The sequence below is a fragment of the Lemur catta genome, chromosome 2, assembly GCF_020740605.2.
Source record: "Lemur catta isolate mLemCat1 chromosome 2, mLemCat1.pri, whole genome shotgun sequence".
Taxonomy (NCBI): Eukaryota; Metazoa; Chordata; class Mammalia; order Primates; family Lemuridae; genus Lemur; species Lemur catta.
The window spans coordinates 2,709,032-2,725,560 of NC_059129.1; the positions used below are offsets into that span (position 1 = coordinate 2,709,032).

The window sequence follows — 16,529 nt, forward strand, 5'->3', positions numbered from 1 at the left end:
TTTGATAAAGCCTTTTCGTTTTTATTGCACATCATATAAAACTGACTGCACCACATTTAGAACAGACAGGGACATTCACAGGGAGACCCAACTGTCCTTCTCTCCGACCTTCACCTGCAGCCCACATTACTCCTGAGGCTGGAGGCAGCGTTAACACACACGAGCACCAACAAAGAGCACGCTTGTTTTGGGGGCTCCAGAGTTGTGCTGGGCCCTTGTGCACGGCCCAGTTTAGAAACTGCTGGTGACAATGACAAGTGTCTCAGGACACACAACTGGGCCAGGAGAACTGCCCCTGGGGCGTGACAGTACAGGGATCCTGTGGACACCTGGTCTGCTGGTGGTCGCTGGGACTGGTCTGAGTGCTGAGAAGGAAGACAGGCCCAGGCCACCAGGCAGGCTGGCCCTGACGTCCACCTCAGGACACAGACCCATGGGGCAGTCGTGCAGATGTGGCACAATCAGGTCTTGCCCTGGCCTGGCGGCAGCCCACTACTCCCCAGAACACATAGGGCCCTACTAGGTTAAAGGGAGACATGCTGTGGGCACTGAGAGAGGGACAGGGCTGGTGGCCCGAAATCCAGCAGGTGACACTCTCCCAATACCATTCCAGAGAGTGGAGCCCAGAAGAGGGAGATCTAGGTCAGTGTGTCGTCACTGTCACAGATGCGGAGCTGACGGGATCCCGAGGCCCAGAAGTGCCTGTGGAGGCCCGACCTACACCGGTGTCCCGGGTCCTCCCTGCAGGTCGCCTGTGGGGGCTGATGCAGGGTACAGACCCCACGGGCTGCTGAGAGCCGGGTGGGGTGGGGACGGCCCTGTCAAGTCCGCTGCCCTTTCTTCCTGCCCACGGGATGCCGCCTCTTCCCCTGGAGCTTCTCCTTGCGGGCTGCGGCGGTGGTGAAGGTGATGCAGTGCGCGTCCAGGAAGTCCAGCAGCTTGCCCGTGGCCACGCGGATGCCGTTCTGCTTCAGCTCCGCCTGCAGCTCCCCCAGCTCGAAGGGCTGGTACAGCAGCACCTTCCGGTACAGGGCCGGCTGCGAGCGGATGTAGCGTCTCACCGCCTCCTCCGCGTCTGCTGCCTGGACGGCCGCCTGCGACGCGCTGACCCCCTCCTCGCTCTCGTCTTCACCTGCAGACTCGAAGGCTGCTCCAAACTCACAGGAGGAAGAACTGAAAAGAGCCAGACAACGACATTTTGCAACACCCTTTCTCTCCCGCCCCACCCCCAGGGACCAGGAGCCTCTTTGAAGGAAGGTGTTTTTCTAGGGCCCCTATGGAGCCTGGCAGGGGGCACAGATGACCCCCAGGGCAGCAGGATGGCCTGACAGTCCCCTGCAGGCTACTCCAGCAGGTTCCCGCCCCCAGCCAGAAAAGACCAGGCGTGTGGTCCGCTCAGGGTCAGGGGAGCAGCCCTTTAAACCCACCTGGGTTTCCTACGGTTCAAACCCAGAAGGCAGCGGGAGTTTCTGAACATCGGCCATCAGGCCTTGCTTGTGCCAGCTCTCCGACTTGCTTCTGTCTGGTTACCTTTGTGAGCTGAAGGAGCTGTCACTGCTGTCCACAGAGGTGGCCACAGATTCCTGGGAGGCTGGGAGCTGGGTGTCACCACCAGGGCCTGGAGGAGCCTCCTTGGCTGGTGACGTGCTCAGGGGTGGGATGCTCCCACTGGGCTGCTGCTTTCGCTGCTGTGGGCCCTTGGTCTTAGCAGGTCCCTTGGACCTTTGGGGCACGGGGCCCACAGTGGCTTCCTGCTGGGCACGGCCTCCTGTCCTTGAAGGCTTGTGGGTCTTGGAGCTGTGGGTCTGGCTGGGAGGCGCCTCTCGTGGCACCTGTGAGGATGGGATCTCATCCTCAGAGTCGGACTCCAGGGTCTGGTGAGTGTACTGGAATATCTCCTTCAGTTTCAGAACCATCTGGCGTTTGGGCAGAGGGCGGACTCCAAACCTGAACAGGAAAAAGGTGAACGTCAGGTCTCAACCACGAGGCCTGTCCCCGTGCTGTGTGCTGTTTCCACGTGCCGGCGGAGTCATCACCGCACACCCAGCGGACGGCTTTGTGGGGCTGAAACCTTAGATGCCTGGCTTTTAGGAGCATCAGAGGTTAGTGTCCTGCGCGCCAACTAAGCTTACTCTAGAGAACATTCCAAAAGAGACGTGACTGTCCTGTTCTGAGTGATGGTGGCAGCAGTGACTTTCCTGGGTGTCCAAGGTGAAAATCAGCATTCATGGATGTGATAGTTTTAATGTTCTTTTACGTCAGGTCTCCCCACTCTGACTGTTCTAGCTAGGGCCCCATTCCCACCAACGTGGGACACGGAGACCTGTTACCCAGAGGGTCACCTGAAGGAGTCTCATTTGTCAGCTTCCCCAGGGGACAGTGTGCGGAGAGGCCTGGGCAGTCACACAGGCTCTGTGCAGAGCAAAACCTTCCTCCCAAGCCAGCTGCCCCCCCAGACCTGAAGGGACGATGTGGTGGGTCCCGCCACTCCCAGGCCTGCTGAGCCTGGTTACGTGCAGGAGGGAAAAGAGCACGATGAGCAAGAACGACACCCACCTGTCCAGTTCTTTCTTCAGCACCGGGGTCTCCATGATGGAATACCTTGGCATTGGAGTTATGGGCACTTTTGGGGGCAGGTTCTTCTTCTGATTAGCACCTTCTGAGTAAAACAAAAGCAGCACAAGTTTTAGCACGAGAGATGTGGATTTACCACAGCTCATCCTGGTAGTGTCACCATGAATACTGCACTTGAAGACAACCCAACCATGTTGCTCCATGAAAGCAAGAGATGACCACCCCTGTCACCGTTTGCAGTCCTGTCTTCCCGTAGGAAAGCAGCCCACAGCACACACTGAGGACCACGCTTGTCTGACCCTGATGCTGAGTGAACAGGGCTCCTGGGGCTGTTCAACCCAACAGCCCGGCACAGGACTAGAGCTTATGTGCATAAACTTAAAATGTCTTATTACACGATGACAATGTGAGACAATGGACGACACTGATATCCTTCAAGCAGGCGTAGACATCAGTATTTTTTTGTAATTCAACAATAAAAGGACAAATAATCCAATTAAAAAAACATGAACAGACATTTATCCAAAGAAGATATATAAATGGCCAATAAGCACATGAAGAGATGCTCAACATCATTAGCTGCGAGGGAAATGCAAATGAAAACCACAATGAGACATCGCTTCGCACTCGCCAGCGTGGCTGTAATCCGTGACGCGGAGCAGCAGGCATCGTCAGTGGGGGCGGGGAGAGGTGCGTCTCACTCGCTGCTGCAGGGACGTAAAACAGTGCAGCAACGGGGAGGACAGTCGGTAGTTCCTCCAAATGCGAAAGAACCCAGCAATTCCACTCCTAAGTATACTCCTAAGAAAAATGAAAACTTGCATCCACACAAAAACCTGTACATGAATGTTCATAAGCAGCAGCATTAACAGCAACCAAAAGTGAAAACAACCCAAATGTCTACTGGCGGGTGAACAGATAAACAAACTGTAGAATATCATACAATGGATATTATTCAGACATAAAAAGGAACAAAATACTGATACATGCTACAATATGTATAAATCTTGAAAACCTCATGCCAAGTGAAAGATGCCAGACACAAAACACCATGTATTGTCCGGTTCTATTCATAGGAAGTGTCCAGAAAAGGCAAATCCATAGAGACAGAACGTATAGGACTGGCTGCCCGGGGCTGGGGAAAGGGGACCAGGGGGACTGTTGATGGGCATGGGATTTATTTCTGAGATGACAAAAACGTTCTGGAATTAGACAGTGGTGATGGTTGCATAAGTAAAAGTTGCTGAACTGAAATTTCATGGTGGTTCAGTATATTCACTAAATATATTTTAGTGAATATACTAAACATACCATATTTAGTGAATATGCTAAAATGTATGTAAGTGAATATACTAAAGTATATTTAGTGAAGTATACTAACTAGAAATCATTCAACTATATACATTTTAAAAGGGTGAATTTTATGATATATGAATTATATCTCAATAAGGCTGTTACTTTAAAAGTTAAGTATTTTACTGTAATTCCAGCTACTCAGGAGGCTAAAGCATGAGGATGGCTTGAGCCAGAGGTTTGACACCAGCCTGGGCAACATAGCAAGACCCCATCTCAAAGAAAAATAAAAGACAAATGGGGAACGGGGCAAATTAGGAACACAAAGACTTTGGTTCTTATCCTTTTTCTGATCATGGAGCCCTTGGAGACTCTGATGGAAACAGGCTCTATCGTCTGAAAAATGCTTCCCATCATTGCATCATCTGTCTTGAAGCCCAGCTCCGATTCAGACTGAAGTGCACAGGTCTAAAGCCTGCTGCAGTCCCCCAGCACCACCTGGGTGCTGGTTAGCTGCAAACTCTCCGTCACCCTCCTGAAGCTGAAGCTCTGGGGTGGGCAGGGCCATGTGTTTTGAAGCCCCTGAAGGCTGAGGGACCGTCAGTGGCATCATTCCTTTGGGATTTCAGGAGGAAAGGATCCACCAGGCCACAGGCAGACACCCACCTACAGCTCACCGCTCAGGGAGCCCGGCCCCTCCTTGGCCCCCCTGGAAGTGCCCAGCCAGGGAGCAGCAGCATCAAGAGGGCCGACACCTGGGGCTTGGACTCTCCCCCGGTGACTGAAGTGAGCTGGGGGTGCTTCCCCCAACCTGGGGTACTGGGAAGGATGGGGATCATAGCCCCCCACACCTGCCCTACCTGTTTTTATTTTTTTTTAAACTGAGGTGAAATTCACATAAAGAATTGCAAAGTAAACAATTCAGCAGCTTTAAGTCATTCACGATGTTGGGCAACCAGCACCTCTATCTAGTTCCAAAACATTTTCAGCACCCCCAGAAGGACACCTGTACCCAATTAATGAGTCACTCCTCATCCCTCCTCCCTCCAACCCCAGGCAACTGCACCGAGTCTGCATTCTGTCTCGGTGGATCTGTCTATTCTAGACATTTCATGTCAACAAAATAATACAATGCATGGTCTTCTGTGAAGGGCTTTTGTCACTCAGCATGTTTCCAAGGTTCACCCACATTGTAGCGGGTGTCACTGCTTCATTCCCTTTTACGGCTGCATAGTGCTCCATTGTACGGACAGCCCACAGTTTGCCCATTCATCATTGGTGGGCACGTGGGTTGCGTGTACCTTTTGCTACTGTGAATATGTCTGCCATGAACATGTGCAAACAAGTCTCTGAGCCCATTTTCAGTTGTTTTGGATATACATGTAAGAGTGGAATTATTGGGTCCTATGGCCATTCTACGGTTAACTTATTGAGGAAAGAAACTTGCCAAATCTTAAGGCACTCGGAGATGCTTGCTGGACAGAGCTGTGACCTCTGAAGGTGCTGGCTCAGTGTTCTGCAGCAGGGTCCAGAGATGTAGATGTCTAACCAGTGCTGGGACCCGGGCAAGTTTGGGAAATGCTGACTTACTGGCTACGAAGCACATGTGTGATAAGCAGCTGACTCTCCCTCCGCGGTGGAGGGGTCTGGAGGCAACGGGAGGGGCTTGCTGCGGTTAGCAGGCCCTTCAGCAGCGCCGGCCCCTGATTACCATCGCAGCTCGCTAAGTCCCCTTAGTGTAAGATACATAAAAGACAAAGCTGTCGTGGTAGCCTGCCCCTGTAGTCCCAGCTACTTGGGAGGCTGAGGTGGGAGGATTGCTTAAGCCAGGAGTTTGAGTCTAGCCTGGGTAACACAGTGAGACCTGTCTCTTAAAAAAAAAAAAAAAAAAAAAAGGGACAATAGCCCTCCCCGTCCCCAGCCCTCCTGGCTACTCACTGGGTGTCTCTGACTCTTCGGGCCTCTGAACTGGACCAGGGCTTAGCGGCTCAGACACAGGAAGAGCCTCTGGAGACCTCTGCTCTTCCCCATCCCAATCGTCCCACAGAGCTGAATTCAAGAAGCTCAGCCTGCTGCTGCCCGGGGAGCCAGCCCATGAGGATCTCTCCGGAGGTTTTCTTTGGGCAGCACGGTTTCCTCGGATGGGGGTGATACCCAGGAGCCCCGGGGAGTGGCTATCACCGCTGTCCAGGGCCTCCCTCGCCCTGCTGCTGGGACTGCTGGTGCTCAGGGGGCCAGTCCGCTCGAGGTTCAAGTGGTCGATTGGAATCGGTGAGAGGGGCTCCACCTGCCAGTAGCAGTTGTCAACAGGAACTGGGGGGTCGCTGTCCAGCGGGGGGCTGCTGTGTGCCTGGTGGGAGGCCACCTCCTGCTCATCTTCACTATCCTTAACCTCCACCACTTCGCTCGCGGTGGCCGGCTTCTGCAGGCTCGGCCCCGGCGGTGAGCGACTCGGGAACTGCCCGGTGAGATGGACACGGCCTCCTGAGGTGGGCCGAGGGGCCAGCGGAGAGGAGAGCTTGTGGTGCCGGGGCTGGGCACGGGAGGGGCTTCTGTGGACCTGCCTTCTGCTGCAAGAAGTTCCTGGAGTGCCGGGGGCCCGGCACGACGACAGTGTCTGGGGCACGATTACTGACAGCTCCGGTGCAGCTTCCTTCCCTTCCCCGCTTTGCAACGAGGCGGCAGGCGTGTGCGGAGTCACCTCACCCACCGACGCCCTGGCCCTGAGGCTGGTGATCTGGGTCTGGGATGAACAGTCACGGCTCCTGCTGGCCAGTGGGGTGGCAGGCACCAGCCACGAGGAGTCCGTGGTGCCATCTTCATCGGGACTGCTCTCTCGGTCACAGAACAGCCAGGGGGTCCCTCTGCTGCCCACGGCACCCCGCTTCTCTGGCCACCCCTCCCCTTCCTTCTGCCACAGCTCGGCTTCTCTTCCTGGTGGGCTTTGGGAATGTTCCTGATCTGTATCAACGTCAATGACAGAAAACAGCTCAGAGGACTTGGGGCTGATGTCTAGAACTTTCCTTTCTTCTTGGGGATCACTGGAAACTGACTTTATTTTGGTTTGTTCTAGCTCGAGCTCTTCATCTGAATCCAACAAAAGGATAATGTCGTCTTCTTTTTTCATGCTGGATGCAGAATTCTGAGATCTGGGACTCCAATGGCCAGGTTTCGTTTGGGTTAGGTCAATGGACAGGGATTTTTCTGAGGAAATCAGGACCCCCTTATTTTTGCGTTCCAGCATGGAAGTACATTCTTTGCCTTTCTGGTGGCCTGGCTCTTTAAATAATGTAACAACACTACTGTCCCTTTTCTGCTTTGATAGCACAGCTGGAGACGGTGATTTTGGGGAGGCCACATGGGAGACATCACTGTGCGACTGGGGCTCCAATCGGGACGACCCGCTTGTGTGATGAGGGTGAAGATGGGACTGGCTGGAACTCCCGCCCCGAGGCGGCTGGGACAGGAAGCAGCATGGGTGCGCTGGGGGCACCTGCTGGGGAGCAGGGATCTCCCTGCCCCTCTCCTTGACAGCGCCACCCTGTTCCTCAGGATCACTTGTTATCTGGGACAGCTCAGAGAATTCTCCTGGAGTTGACGAAAAGAGCTGCTCGTAATCGTGGGCATCCTCCGTCTGCGGAAGGGGACAGCCCCCCAGAGGGCTGGAGGAGCCAGAATGACCCCGGGCCTCCCTGGGTGCCTCTTGCTCATGGGTCCCTGCGCCCCTCTCCCTGTCTGAAGGCTGCCTCTGGAGTGGTCGCACGTTTTCCCAGCTGGTTGGGGCCTCCTCTCTTCCTGGCTCAGAGGACTCCATGTTCTCTGCTTTTTCCAACTGTTGATTGACCTGGACGCTCGCTAGGATATGCGCGGAGACTGGACTGTCATGGTGGTCAGCGTCCTCGTCAGTGTCTGGTATTCTTGTCCCCAGGAGCAGCTTTCGCTGAGTAGCTGCAAATTCATAAATTTCTTCCATTTCTGCTTCATTCACCTTTTCTCTGTCTTCTTTGTGGCCTTTGGATTTCAACAAAGTGTCTCCTTCCTCCTCTTCATCTACCCACACTGACCTCAAGAGTTCTTGGAAATTCTCCGCTCTGCTTTCACAATTCTTATCTTCCTTCTCCTCCCACTGTTCGCCCTCTGAGTCCGTCACGAGGGGCACTTGTTCGCACAGGTGAGCCAGCTCACTCATGCCAAACCTGCAACAGGAAACGCCAAGTGTCATGGCCACGCTGCACAAAGGCAGGGCGCTGGGGGACACCGGGACCAAGTCTTCACAAGGAGGAACAACCACGACTACCCCTGGCCTTTCCCAGCTCTGCTTCGTAGGCAGTGCCCACGCTTCTGCCCAGGAACACCCCAGGCCACTTGGTTCTAGAAACCAGAGACTTACAACACTTTCACATGGAGTTCACTAACTACTGTGCACCAGGCTGAGCTTGAGATAAAACGAACTGGCAGGGCTGCAAAACTGGAGAGTCCACACCCCTCGAGAGGCCCTCGAGACATGTTGCCAGACAAACCACTGCAGCCTGGACCTGTCAGCAGGTCAGCCCGGGCCGATGGGCACACCAGCTGGCCCCTGTGCCAAGGCTCAGTGGTCTAATCAGTACATTTCGAACCCCAGAGACTGAGCCATTCCTTTCCCAAGAAAGCACCTGACGGATGCCATAGCCTTGGCTGAACAGGGTTTACCCCAGAGGTCGTGCAGCCTCGTCGGGAGGTGCAATACACCAGCTGTCTCTGCTGAGAGACTGGTGTGGATAAGCCGGGAGCTGCACAGTCATGGGATACAGACTCAGCATTTTCTCTACTTCCATTTTCTGGGATTCAGGAAAGGACTGCCGTAGTCCAGCTCTAGTGGCAGAACAAGCTAGGAGCAGCAGTGCTGGGGGTGGTGCCAAGGCCAAGAGTCACTCTCTTTTATCACGCCCAGGGTGCTACAAGCCGTGGGACTCAGTAGCATCCTCCCCATCCAGCACTTGGTGCTCTGCAAGTGTCCATTCTGGCCTTACTTTCAAGACTTTTAGGACTTTTCAGACCCTAACAAGCTCTGTTCAAGGTCATTGCTGGTCATGAACTTGGGATTAAAAGGTATAAATAAGGCTGGGAACGGTGGCTCACGCCTGTAATCCTAGCACTCTGAGAGGCCAAGGTGGCAGGATCACTTGATGCCAGGAGTTCAAGACCAGCCTGAGCAAGAGTAAGACCCCATCTCTACAAAAAATGGAAAAAATTATCCAGACATGGTGGCACATCCCTATAGTCCCAGCTTCTTGGGAGGCTGAGCCACGAGAACCGCTTGAGCCCAGAAGTTCAAGGTTGTAGTGAGCTGTGATGACACCACTGCACTCTAGCCAGGGTGACAGAGTGAGATTCTGTCTCAAAAAAATAAAAAACATAAGAAACAAGATAAAAGGTATAAACAGGACTTGAAGTTCTGATGGCCTCAGCCCTGACCCTTCTGCACACAACCCTCCCTTGAGCTGTCAATTTGACGATCCTCACCAGTCAGTTTCGAAGGTTTTGGAGGACAGAGAAAGAACAATCCAGACCTGAGGGCCACGGAGCTCAGCTCAGGGGCCAGGCGGGGAGGAAGGCCGGTGTCCGCAGTGTAGAGATAGTGCAGGAACGCAAGGATGGCCTCTGTGCTCACGTCACTCAACAGGACGCGCTGAGTCAGAACCCCCTCTTCTACAGCAGAGAAGCCTTCGTTGTTCACCTGAGAGCGAAATGCAATACAGAAGGTTTATGGATCGCACAGGCGTAACCTGGAGTAAAGAAGACCATCTCAGTGTGCTCGGAGTCTCTAGTTTCGTAAACAGCCCCTGCCCCAGGAAAAGCATTAGCTGGTGTCGATGCATTTTTCTGTTCAGTAATTCTGCAGGCAGGCCTAACACTCCTCTGTTGTCAAATCGTATCAGGAATGGAAGTTCAAGAACCCAGTTAAGGCCGGGCGCAGTGGCTCACGCCTGTAATCCTAGCACTCTGGGAGGCCAAAGTGGGAGGATCGTTTGAGCTCAGGAGTTCGAGACCAGCCTGAGCAAGAGTGAACCCCGTCTCTACTAAAAATAGAAAAAATTAGCTGGGCATGGTGGTGCATGCCTAGAGTCCCAACTACTCGGGAGGCTGAGAGGCAGGAGGATCGTGTGACCCCAGGAGTTTGAGGTTGCTGTGACCTAGGGCTGACTGTCACAGTGGCATTCTAGCCTGGGTGACAGCAACACTGTCTCAAAAAAAAAAAGAACCCAGTTAGTTTCCTCTTCATAGACATATCAAGGAGTCCAGAACTTTCTGACAGAGAGACTGGCAGCAGTTTGCTGGATTCCTGACATTCAAGTCAAATGCACATCAGAATGTGTCAGAGAAGTTTCTGAAAACATTTGTCAGAACTCAACCTTAAAGAGATCGGCCGGAGACCATAATTATACAAACAGAGGAAAGTGGAAATAAGCCTGGGAAACAAAGCATTTTCATTCAAAAGAAGGAAAATCTGGTGTTTCCCAATTCTGAGGCCCTCCACTCACAGTCCCTCACAGCCCGCCTGACCTCCCTCTGAGCCTTTGTCACTTCTCCAGGTACCTTCTCTATCTTCTCCCTATGGTGGCAGCAGTGGGGAGAGTGGGGAGGGAGGTGGGGAGAACGTGGGGACAGGAAGTGAGGGAGACGGGGAGGGGGAGGAGGCAGAGGGAGAGACAGGGGAGGCCTGGTCCAAGGACGGAGGGGAGGGCCCGGGAGGGTGCGCGATGGCCACCGCCTACTCACATACTGACTGAGAAGCGGACATCGGGCATAGAGCACAAACTTGTGGGCGTGAAGCACCTCCCCGCTGTCTGTCTGGAACTGGACGTCGCTCAGGTGTGGGTTGTTGACCATGGCACCAAAGTCAGCAACCAGCAGCCCGAGGGAGAGCTGAAACAGACGAGGAAGAGCCGTCATTGCCATCTCTGGCGCTTCTCTGAGCTGTGGGACGTGCCCCCAGCTGAGGCGGTGCCAGGGTGGGCTGGGACCCTTGCTCTCCTTCCAGGATGCTTCCTGTGCTTGGTTCCACCTTTGAGTTACCTTCAGGCACCCAGTGATACAGAACAGCGAAACACTAGCCTCTTTCTCAGATTCTCTATTGCAACGTACTCCCTGACCTGAAACAGGCAGCAAGTGGAGCGGGAGGACAGGCAGGAGAAAGCTCCAGGCACCGTGGGGGTCAGGCACTCGGCGCTCACAGCAGCCCAGGGAGGAAATGTACCAGCCCGCTGTGACGCACGAGGGCCCTGAGTCCAAGCAGCTCAGGGACCTGGCCAAGAGGTGAGCCCCGGGTCTACTCTCTTTGCCTATGTGCGATGACGTCACCAGGCTGGCCCCTTTGTGCCGTGTTCGGTTGATGCTGATATCTTAACGGCACGAGTTCCACTCTAAGGAGAACCCAGCCCCCACTCCAGTCCATCCCAACGCAGAACACTGGCCTGCAGGCTGGAGGCCAGGCCCCCGCTTGGTCAGCTGTGCTCTGGAACCAGCCCAGGACCCAACCGAGAGACGGTGGTCCCTCCAGACTCCCAGGACAAAGCAGGCTCTGAGGGTTCGACTACTGGGATGATCCACAGAGTTCAAAGACAGAAAGGACAGAAGCCACCAGGGCAGGGCTCCAGAGGGAGACAGGCTCCTGCGCACGCTCTCTGACTCTGCTCACAGGCTGTCAGCGTGTGTCAGCTCTCTGGGAAGCAGAGATGCATCTCGAGAGACCAGCAAATTCAGGGCAAGGCCTGGAGGCCAGAGGTGAGCCGACCTCACCCCGCACATGACAAGCCTTACAACAAGCAAGAGCGGCCAGGGCCACAGAGCGAGGGGCAGAGCCCGACAGCTCAGCACGTGGCAGGAGGAGCCCGGTCCTTACCGAAGCGGGGCCGCCCCTCTCCAGGTGCTTCTCCTCGGGTGGCAGGACAAACCCGGTCAGTGGAAGGTCACTGGGTACCAAGTCCAACCCTGAGATAAGAACCCGCAAGTTAAAAGAATGTCACCTTCCAGGAACGTCAGCTGCCAAGCAGACAGCATTATCCGCAGGCTGAGCTGGACCCAGAGGTATGGTGGCACTTGTTACCTGAGGACATCTTTTAAAACAAACCCCCCACGAACTGTTTTTATCACCTCCCCAAACAGGGAGGTAAAAGAATAATAAAATAGACAAAAGTAGCCCAAAGGATCACTTGCTGTGGGCAGACGGCTCTGTCCTTGGTTAAAGTTTAAGGAAGACTGTGACAGGCCTGTATTACATTTGCCTTTGAGGAAAAAGTGAGAGCACCCAGAGACTGCGCACCCTCCCCTCGTCCTGGGATGAGCTGCCGTCACAGAGCCACAAGGTCTGGTCCACCCCAGCCTTGGTCACAGGGAGGGGAGGCCCAGGAGGACAGGGCTGGCCCCAGCCTCCCACCCAGTGTCTCACCTGCGGCCCCTCCTGAGCCAGCCAGGCCCCCACTGCCAGGCCACGGGCTGGCGCTCAGCCCCTCCCTTGCCAGGTCCACCAGGTCCTGCAGGGCCTGGTGCTCCCTCTGGCTGGCCGACGGTGATGGGTCCCCAGGGCTGCGGCCCACAGAGGGGGTGCTGTGGAGAGCAGGTGGTCCTGCCACGCCCGGCTCTGACTGCTCAGGTGGCACCAGTGGCGCCACAGGCTCCTGCGTGAGGCCCTGAAAGAAGTCAGTAAGCAGAGTGACCGTGTGGCTGCTGCCCTGGGCCACCATGGTGTGCACAGCTGGACCTAAGACCGCAGAGCGGGATGGGGGCCGTGGAGCACAGAGGGCCCCCAAGAGCACCAGCCACGGCCTGAAGCAGCCCCAGAAAGCTTTCCTGTATCACTGCGTGTCAATAGGCTTCTCTGTCATGGCCAAGGACAGCCCTGTGGCTTCCAAGTCTGCAGAGAGATTTATCAGAGGGCCAGAGGCGGTCCCCCGGGGCCTGCCACTCTCCTAACATCCCCTGAATGGCCTCAGTCAGGGGAGTACCAACTCCAGGGCCACCTGCCACAAGACTGTCTGGAGCTTGTATTTATAATGCATGTTCCTGGGCCCCCCTCAGACGTTATCCCAGCCACCCTGGGCTCTGTGTTTTAAATAAACTCCAGGTAAACCAGCATGAATGCAAAGATAAATCAATCAATAAATAAGCTCCAGGAACACATTAAGGCGTGCGAAGCAAAGGGTCTCCCTCCCTGCGCTTCCCAGGAAAGGCATCTAGTTGCTGCACATGGAAACAAGCTACGCAGACGCCCTCGGTTTCCTCCCCTTCCCTTGGATGTCGCCATTCTGGAACTGCCCACCCCTCCCCACAGCCTGTCCACACGGGTCCGGAGGGGTAGGGCTCACCGAGGCCGGCAGCAGGGGCACAAGGGGCGGGACCAGGCCGGCCGTGTAGAAGGACTCCACAGCCCAGCCTCCAGTCAGGGCGCTGCCCTCCCACAGAAAGTTCCGCTTCCCCTCAGGTGGTGGCAGACGCCAGGTGGCCTTTTCCAACTCTTCGTTTAAAACCTTGCTGGCAGGCAGCGGTGGCGTGCTGGACAATTCTGCTTCCTCGGAAAGCAGCAGGGCCACTCGCTCCTGTATCTGCCTGCCTGTGGTCTCGGAGTCCTGCACCAACAACCTCGGGGGCGAAACTGGGGTTTTCTTCTTGCGACTTTTCTTCTCTAGAGAGAAACAGAAGTGACACGGTCAGCAGTGGAATCTGGCCACTCGTCCTGGGACCCACTAGTGGTCTCTTCCCAGGGCCACTGCTCCTGGCCACAGGTACCTGCTCCTGGCTGTATCCTCTTGGAGAAAGCACTTTCCAGCCCGAGCGCTGGCACAGCCGGACACTGCTCCATCTCAGATCGGGACAGAGCCATGGCCACCAGCAGGTCCTCGGACGGCGCCTGGTCAACCTTCCGCCTCTTCTGTGGCTCCTTCTTCTTGGTGGCTCCTTTCCGTTTCACACCCTCAACGTGACTGCTGAAGCTGAAAGGCGGCCAAAGGGAAAAGGCAGTGGGACTGGAGGTGCCTACACTTCTGACGCTGGTCCCGAACCGAAGGGGGCTCCGGGGCAGCACGCGAGGGGGGCAGCAGCGAGTGGGCGCTTGGACCAGCACCTCTGCTCTGACGACCTGAGTTCCAAATGCCAGGCTTGGCCTTAGGGCACGGGAGGCTCAAAGACCCCATGAGAGAGTCTAGCTCCTGTAGCTTTCTACTCTGACAACCTTCTAGAAGGACCCACACACATCTTCTTCTTTCACTACTTGGAGATATTTTAAAGGCAGACATATTTTATCTGAGCAGGCTGTTTCAGTGCAGTCCTGCCAAGAGGCAAGCAACGGCCTGGGTAATGTTCATTCTAAGACCTTACTCAAGGCTTTCAACCCTACGATGCTCATGTGGATGTGTTAAACACACACGGGCTCGCCAGCTAAGGGAACCCATCTCTGCCGTCCGTGGTCTCGGCCCTAGCCCAGCTCAGCTGCCCACAGCCCGTGTGCCCGGCAGTGGCCAGAACAAGCAGAGCCATCGCCCTTGGCCTTTCTTTGCTCCTGACAGCTGTCAAAGGAAGAAGTCCCAAACCTAGAAAAGTCTAGGGCCCAAGCTGCCTTTGCTCCCTATGAAGTTGGGGTCAACTCTGGCATCCTCAGTGGCCGGGACAGTGTGGAACTGGCCTGACCCTCTGCCACGTGAGTGGCTGTGGTTTGCAGGCCAAGGACTCATTTCCTAGCTGTCAGCAAGGCCTCCTATTGTAACACTTAAGGATTGTCTCAGCAACTCTTTGAACTGTGCTGAATAATCTTACATTAACTGTGTAAAACTGGGCTACACTGAGGTGGAAACTCTGCCTTACAACAAAGACACGGATGCGGCGAAGTGAACACCAAATCCTCAGCATCACCGGAGGGGACCGACTGCAGGACTGTGGGACTAGAAACATCTCAGAAGGACCTTGAGGAAACCAGACACACCTGAATGGGCCGTTCCAAAGCCTGCAAGGATGGAGAATTTGTCCCTCTTCAGGCCCTTCTAGACTGTGCCCCATCTCAACCTCAGATGAATCAAAGAGGCCTCCACTGTCCTCCAACACTATAAAAAGGGTTTTGTTTTCTTAAACGTCATTATTTGGCTTGTTTTCTTCCTTTTCATTGGACCCACCTGGATGCTGGTGGGCTGCCGCCCGCTTCGGGTCGAGCTGTCTGCAGCCGCACGGCCTGCAGCAGGAGGCGGGGGCCGACCTCCATCTTCACTGCACACTGTTTCAGGTGACTGATTCTGCTCTTTAAGGTGAGAAATGGTTTGCCACAAATCGGGCATTCAGGGATCTGAGGCATGGACGGTCTCAGTGCCTTCTCAGCCTCATCCAAGCACCTGGAGGAAAACAGTAAATACAGGAGAACCACGTTCGCCGCAGTGGGGTTGTAGCAAGTGTGGATCCACGTCAACACGGACGTGCTGTGGCCAAAGCATGTTCCCCAAAGCCAACCCCTCCACGCAGCCTGTACAGCGCCCGGCAGTCAGCCTCCAGACACTACATATCTGCTGGCAAAGTTAGCTAGAGAGAGCAAGGATTGGTTAAACAGTTACTTTAGGACCCAGAAATCCCACTGCTGAGTACATACCCAAAGAACCGAAAACAGGGACTCAAACAGATACACACAACACACGTGCACAGCAGCACCATTCAGGAGACCCAACAGGCGGAAACAATCCCCTGCCCACCCATGGATGAAAGGACAAACACACTGTGCTCTGTCCACACAACAAGATGTGACTCAGCCATAAAAAGGATGAAGCACTGATACACGACGGGGATGAACCTCGGAAACACTGGTAAGTGAAAGAAATCAGACACAAAAGGACAAGTATTGCGTGATTCCGCTTGTACGAAGCGTGCAGGATAGGCAAAGCCACACAGACAGAAGGTTGGTTAGCGGTGGCCGGAGGAGGGAGGGGACAACTGGAAGCAACTGCTAGTGAGTACGGGGTTTCTTTTGGGGGTGATGGCTGCACAACCCTGTGAATACACCAAAAGCCATTGCATTATACACTTTAAAGGGGTGAAATGTGTGGTATGTGAATTATAGCTCAATAAAGTTACTTTAAAAAAAGGGTAGGTTGACAAGAAAACTGAGGTGCTGTCATCACAGTGAGGAGTCTCGGGGATTCTGTGGCGCGCACGGGAAGGGCCACGGTCGAAGCTGGTCCCACCTGTTCACATGCTGCTCCCTCCGTGCCACGTTCATGGCTGAGAGGTCCTTTTGACAGATCTGGCAGAAGAACAACCCCTTTTCCTCCAGGCTATTGTCGTGCGCGGACGCTCCTCCCCGTGCAAACTCCTGCTGCAGGGCCAAGGCCATGGCAGCATCGCTCTCTGTGGCAGGGAGCCCAGACCCGTACCCTGCAGAGAAGCACGGAAGAGCCATGAGAATGAACCCCAAAGGCAAGCTCACCCTCAGAACTGAGTCACACGTGGGCACCAGGCAGAGCACTAAGAGACCAGAGACCAGCACTGTGCTGCCTGGTGACATGGGCACTAAACGGGGCTCCTGGAACAGCACTGCCCATGCTTTAATGTGCGCTTGGATCACTGGGAAGCTTGTCAAAATGCAGGTCTGGGTGCGGGGGGTCCAGGTGGGGGCTGGACACTGCATTTCCAACAGCCCCCAGGCTCGG

General features: G+C 54.9%; 1 protein-coding gene across 1 annotated transcript in view; it reads right to left on the minus strand.

The window, feature by feature from the left end:
* The window catches only part of SLX4 (SLX4 structure-specific endonuclease subunit), a 24,756-nt gene continuing 8,227 nt past the window's right edge, over window positions 1-16,529 (minus strand). Inside the window, exons 6-17 of the mRNA XM_045542118.1 lie at window positions 16,065-16,254; window positions 15,012-15,224; window positions 13,636-13,838; window positions 13,215-13,531; window positions 12,299-12,539; window positions 11,753-11,841; window positions 10,630-10,776; window positions 9,420-9,586; window positions 5,806-8,063; window positions 2,557-2,659; window positions 1,531-1,947; window positions 1-1,173 (exon numbers count right to left, since the gene is read on the minus strand). Coding sequence (XP_045398074.1) covers window positions 822-1,173; window positions 1,531-1,947; window positions 2,557-2,659; window positions 5,806-8,063; window positions 9,420-9,586; window positions 10,630-10,776; window positions 11,753-11,841; window positions 12,299-12,539; window positions 13,215-13,531; window positions 13,636-13,838; window positions 15,012-15,224; window positions 16,065-16,254 — 4,697 coding nt within the window. The 3' untranslated portion in view covers window positions 1-821. The remainder of the gene's footprint in view (window positions 1,174-1,530; window positions 1,948-2,556; window positions 2,660-5,805; window positions 8,064-9,419; window positions 9,587-10,629; window positions 10,777-11,752; window positions 11,842-12,298; window positions 12,540-13,214; window positions 13,532-13,635; window positions 13,839-15,011; window positions 15,225-16,064; window positions 16,255-16,529) is intronic.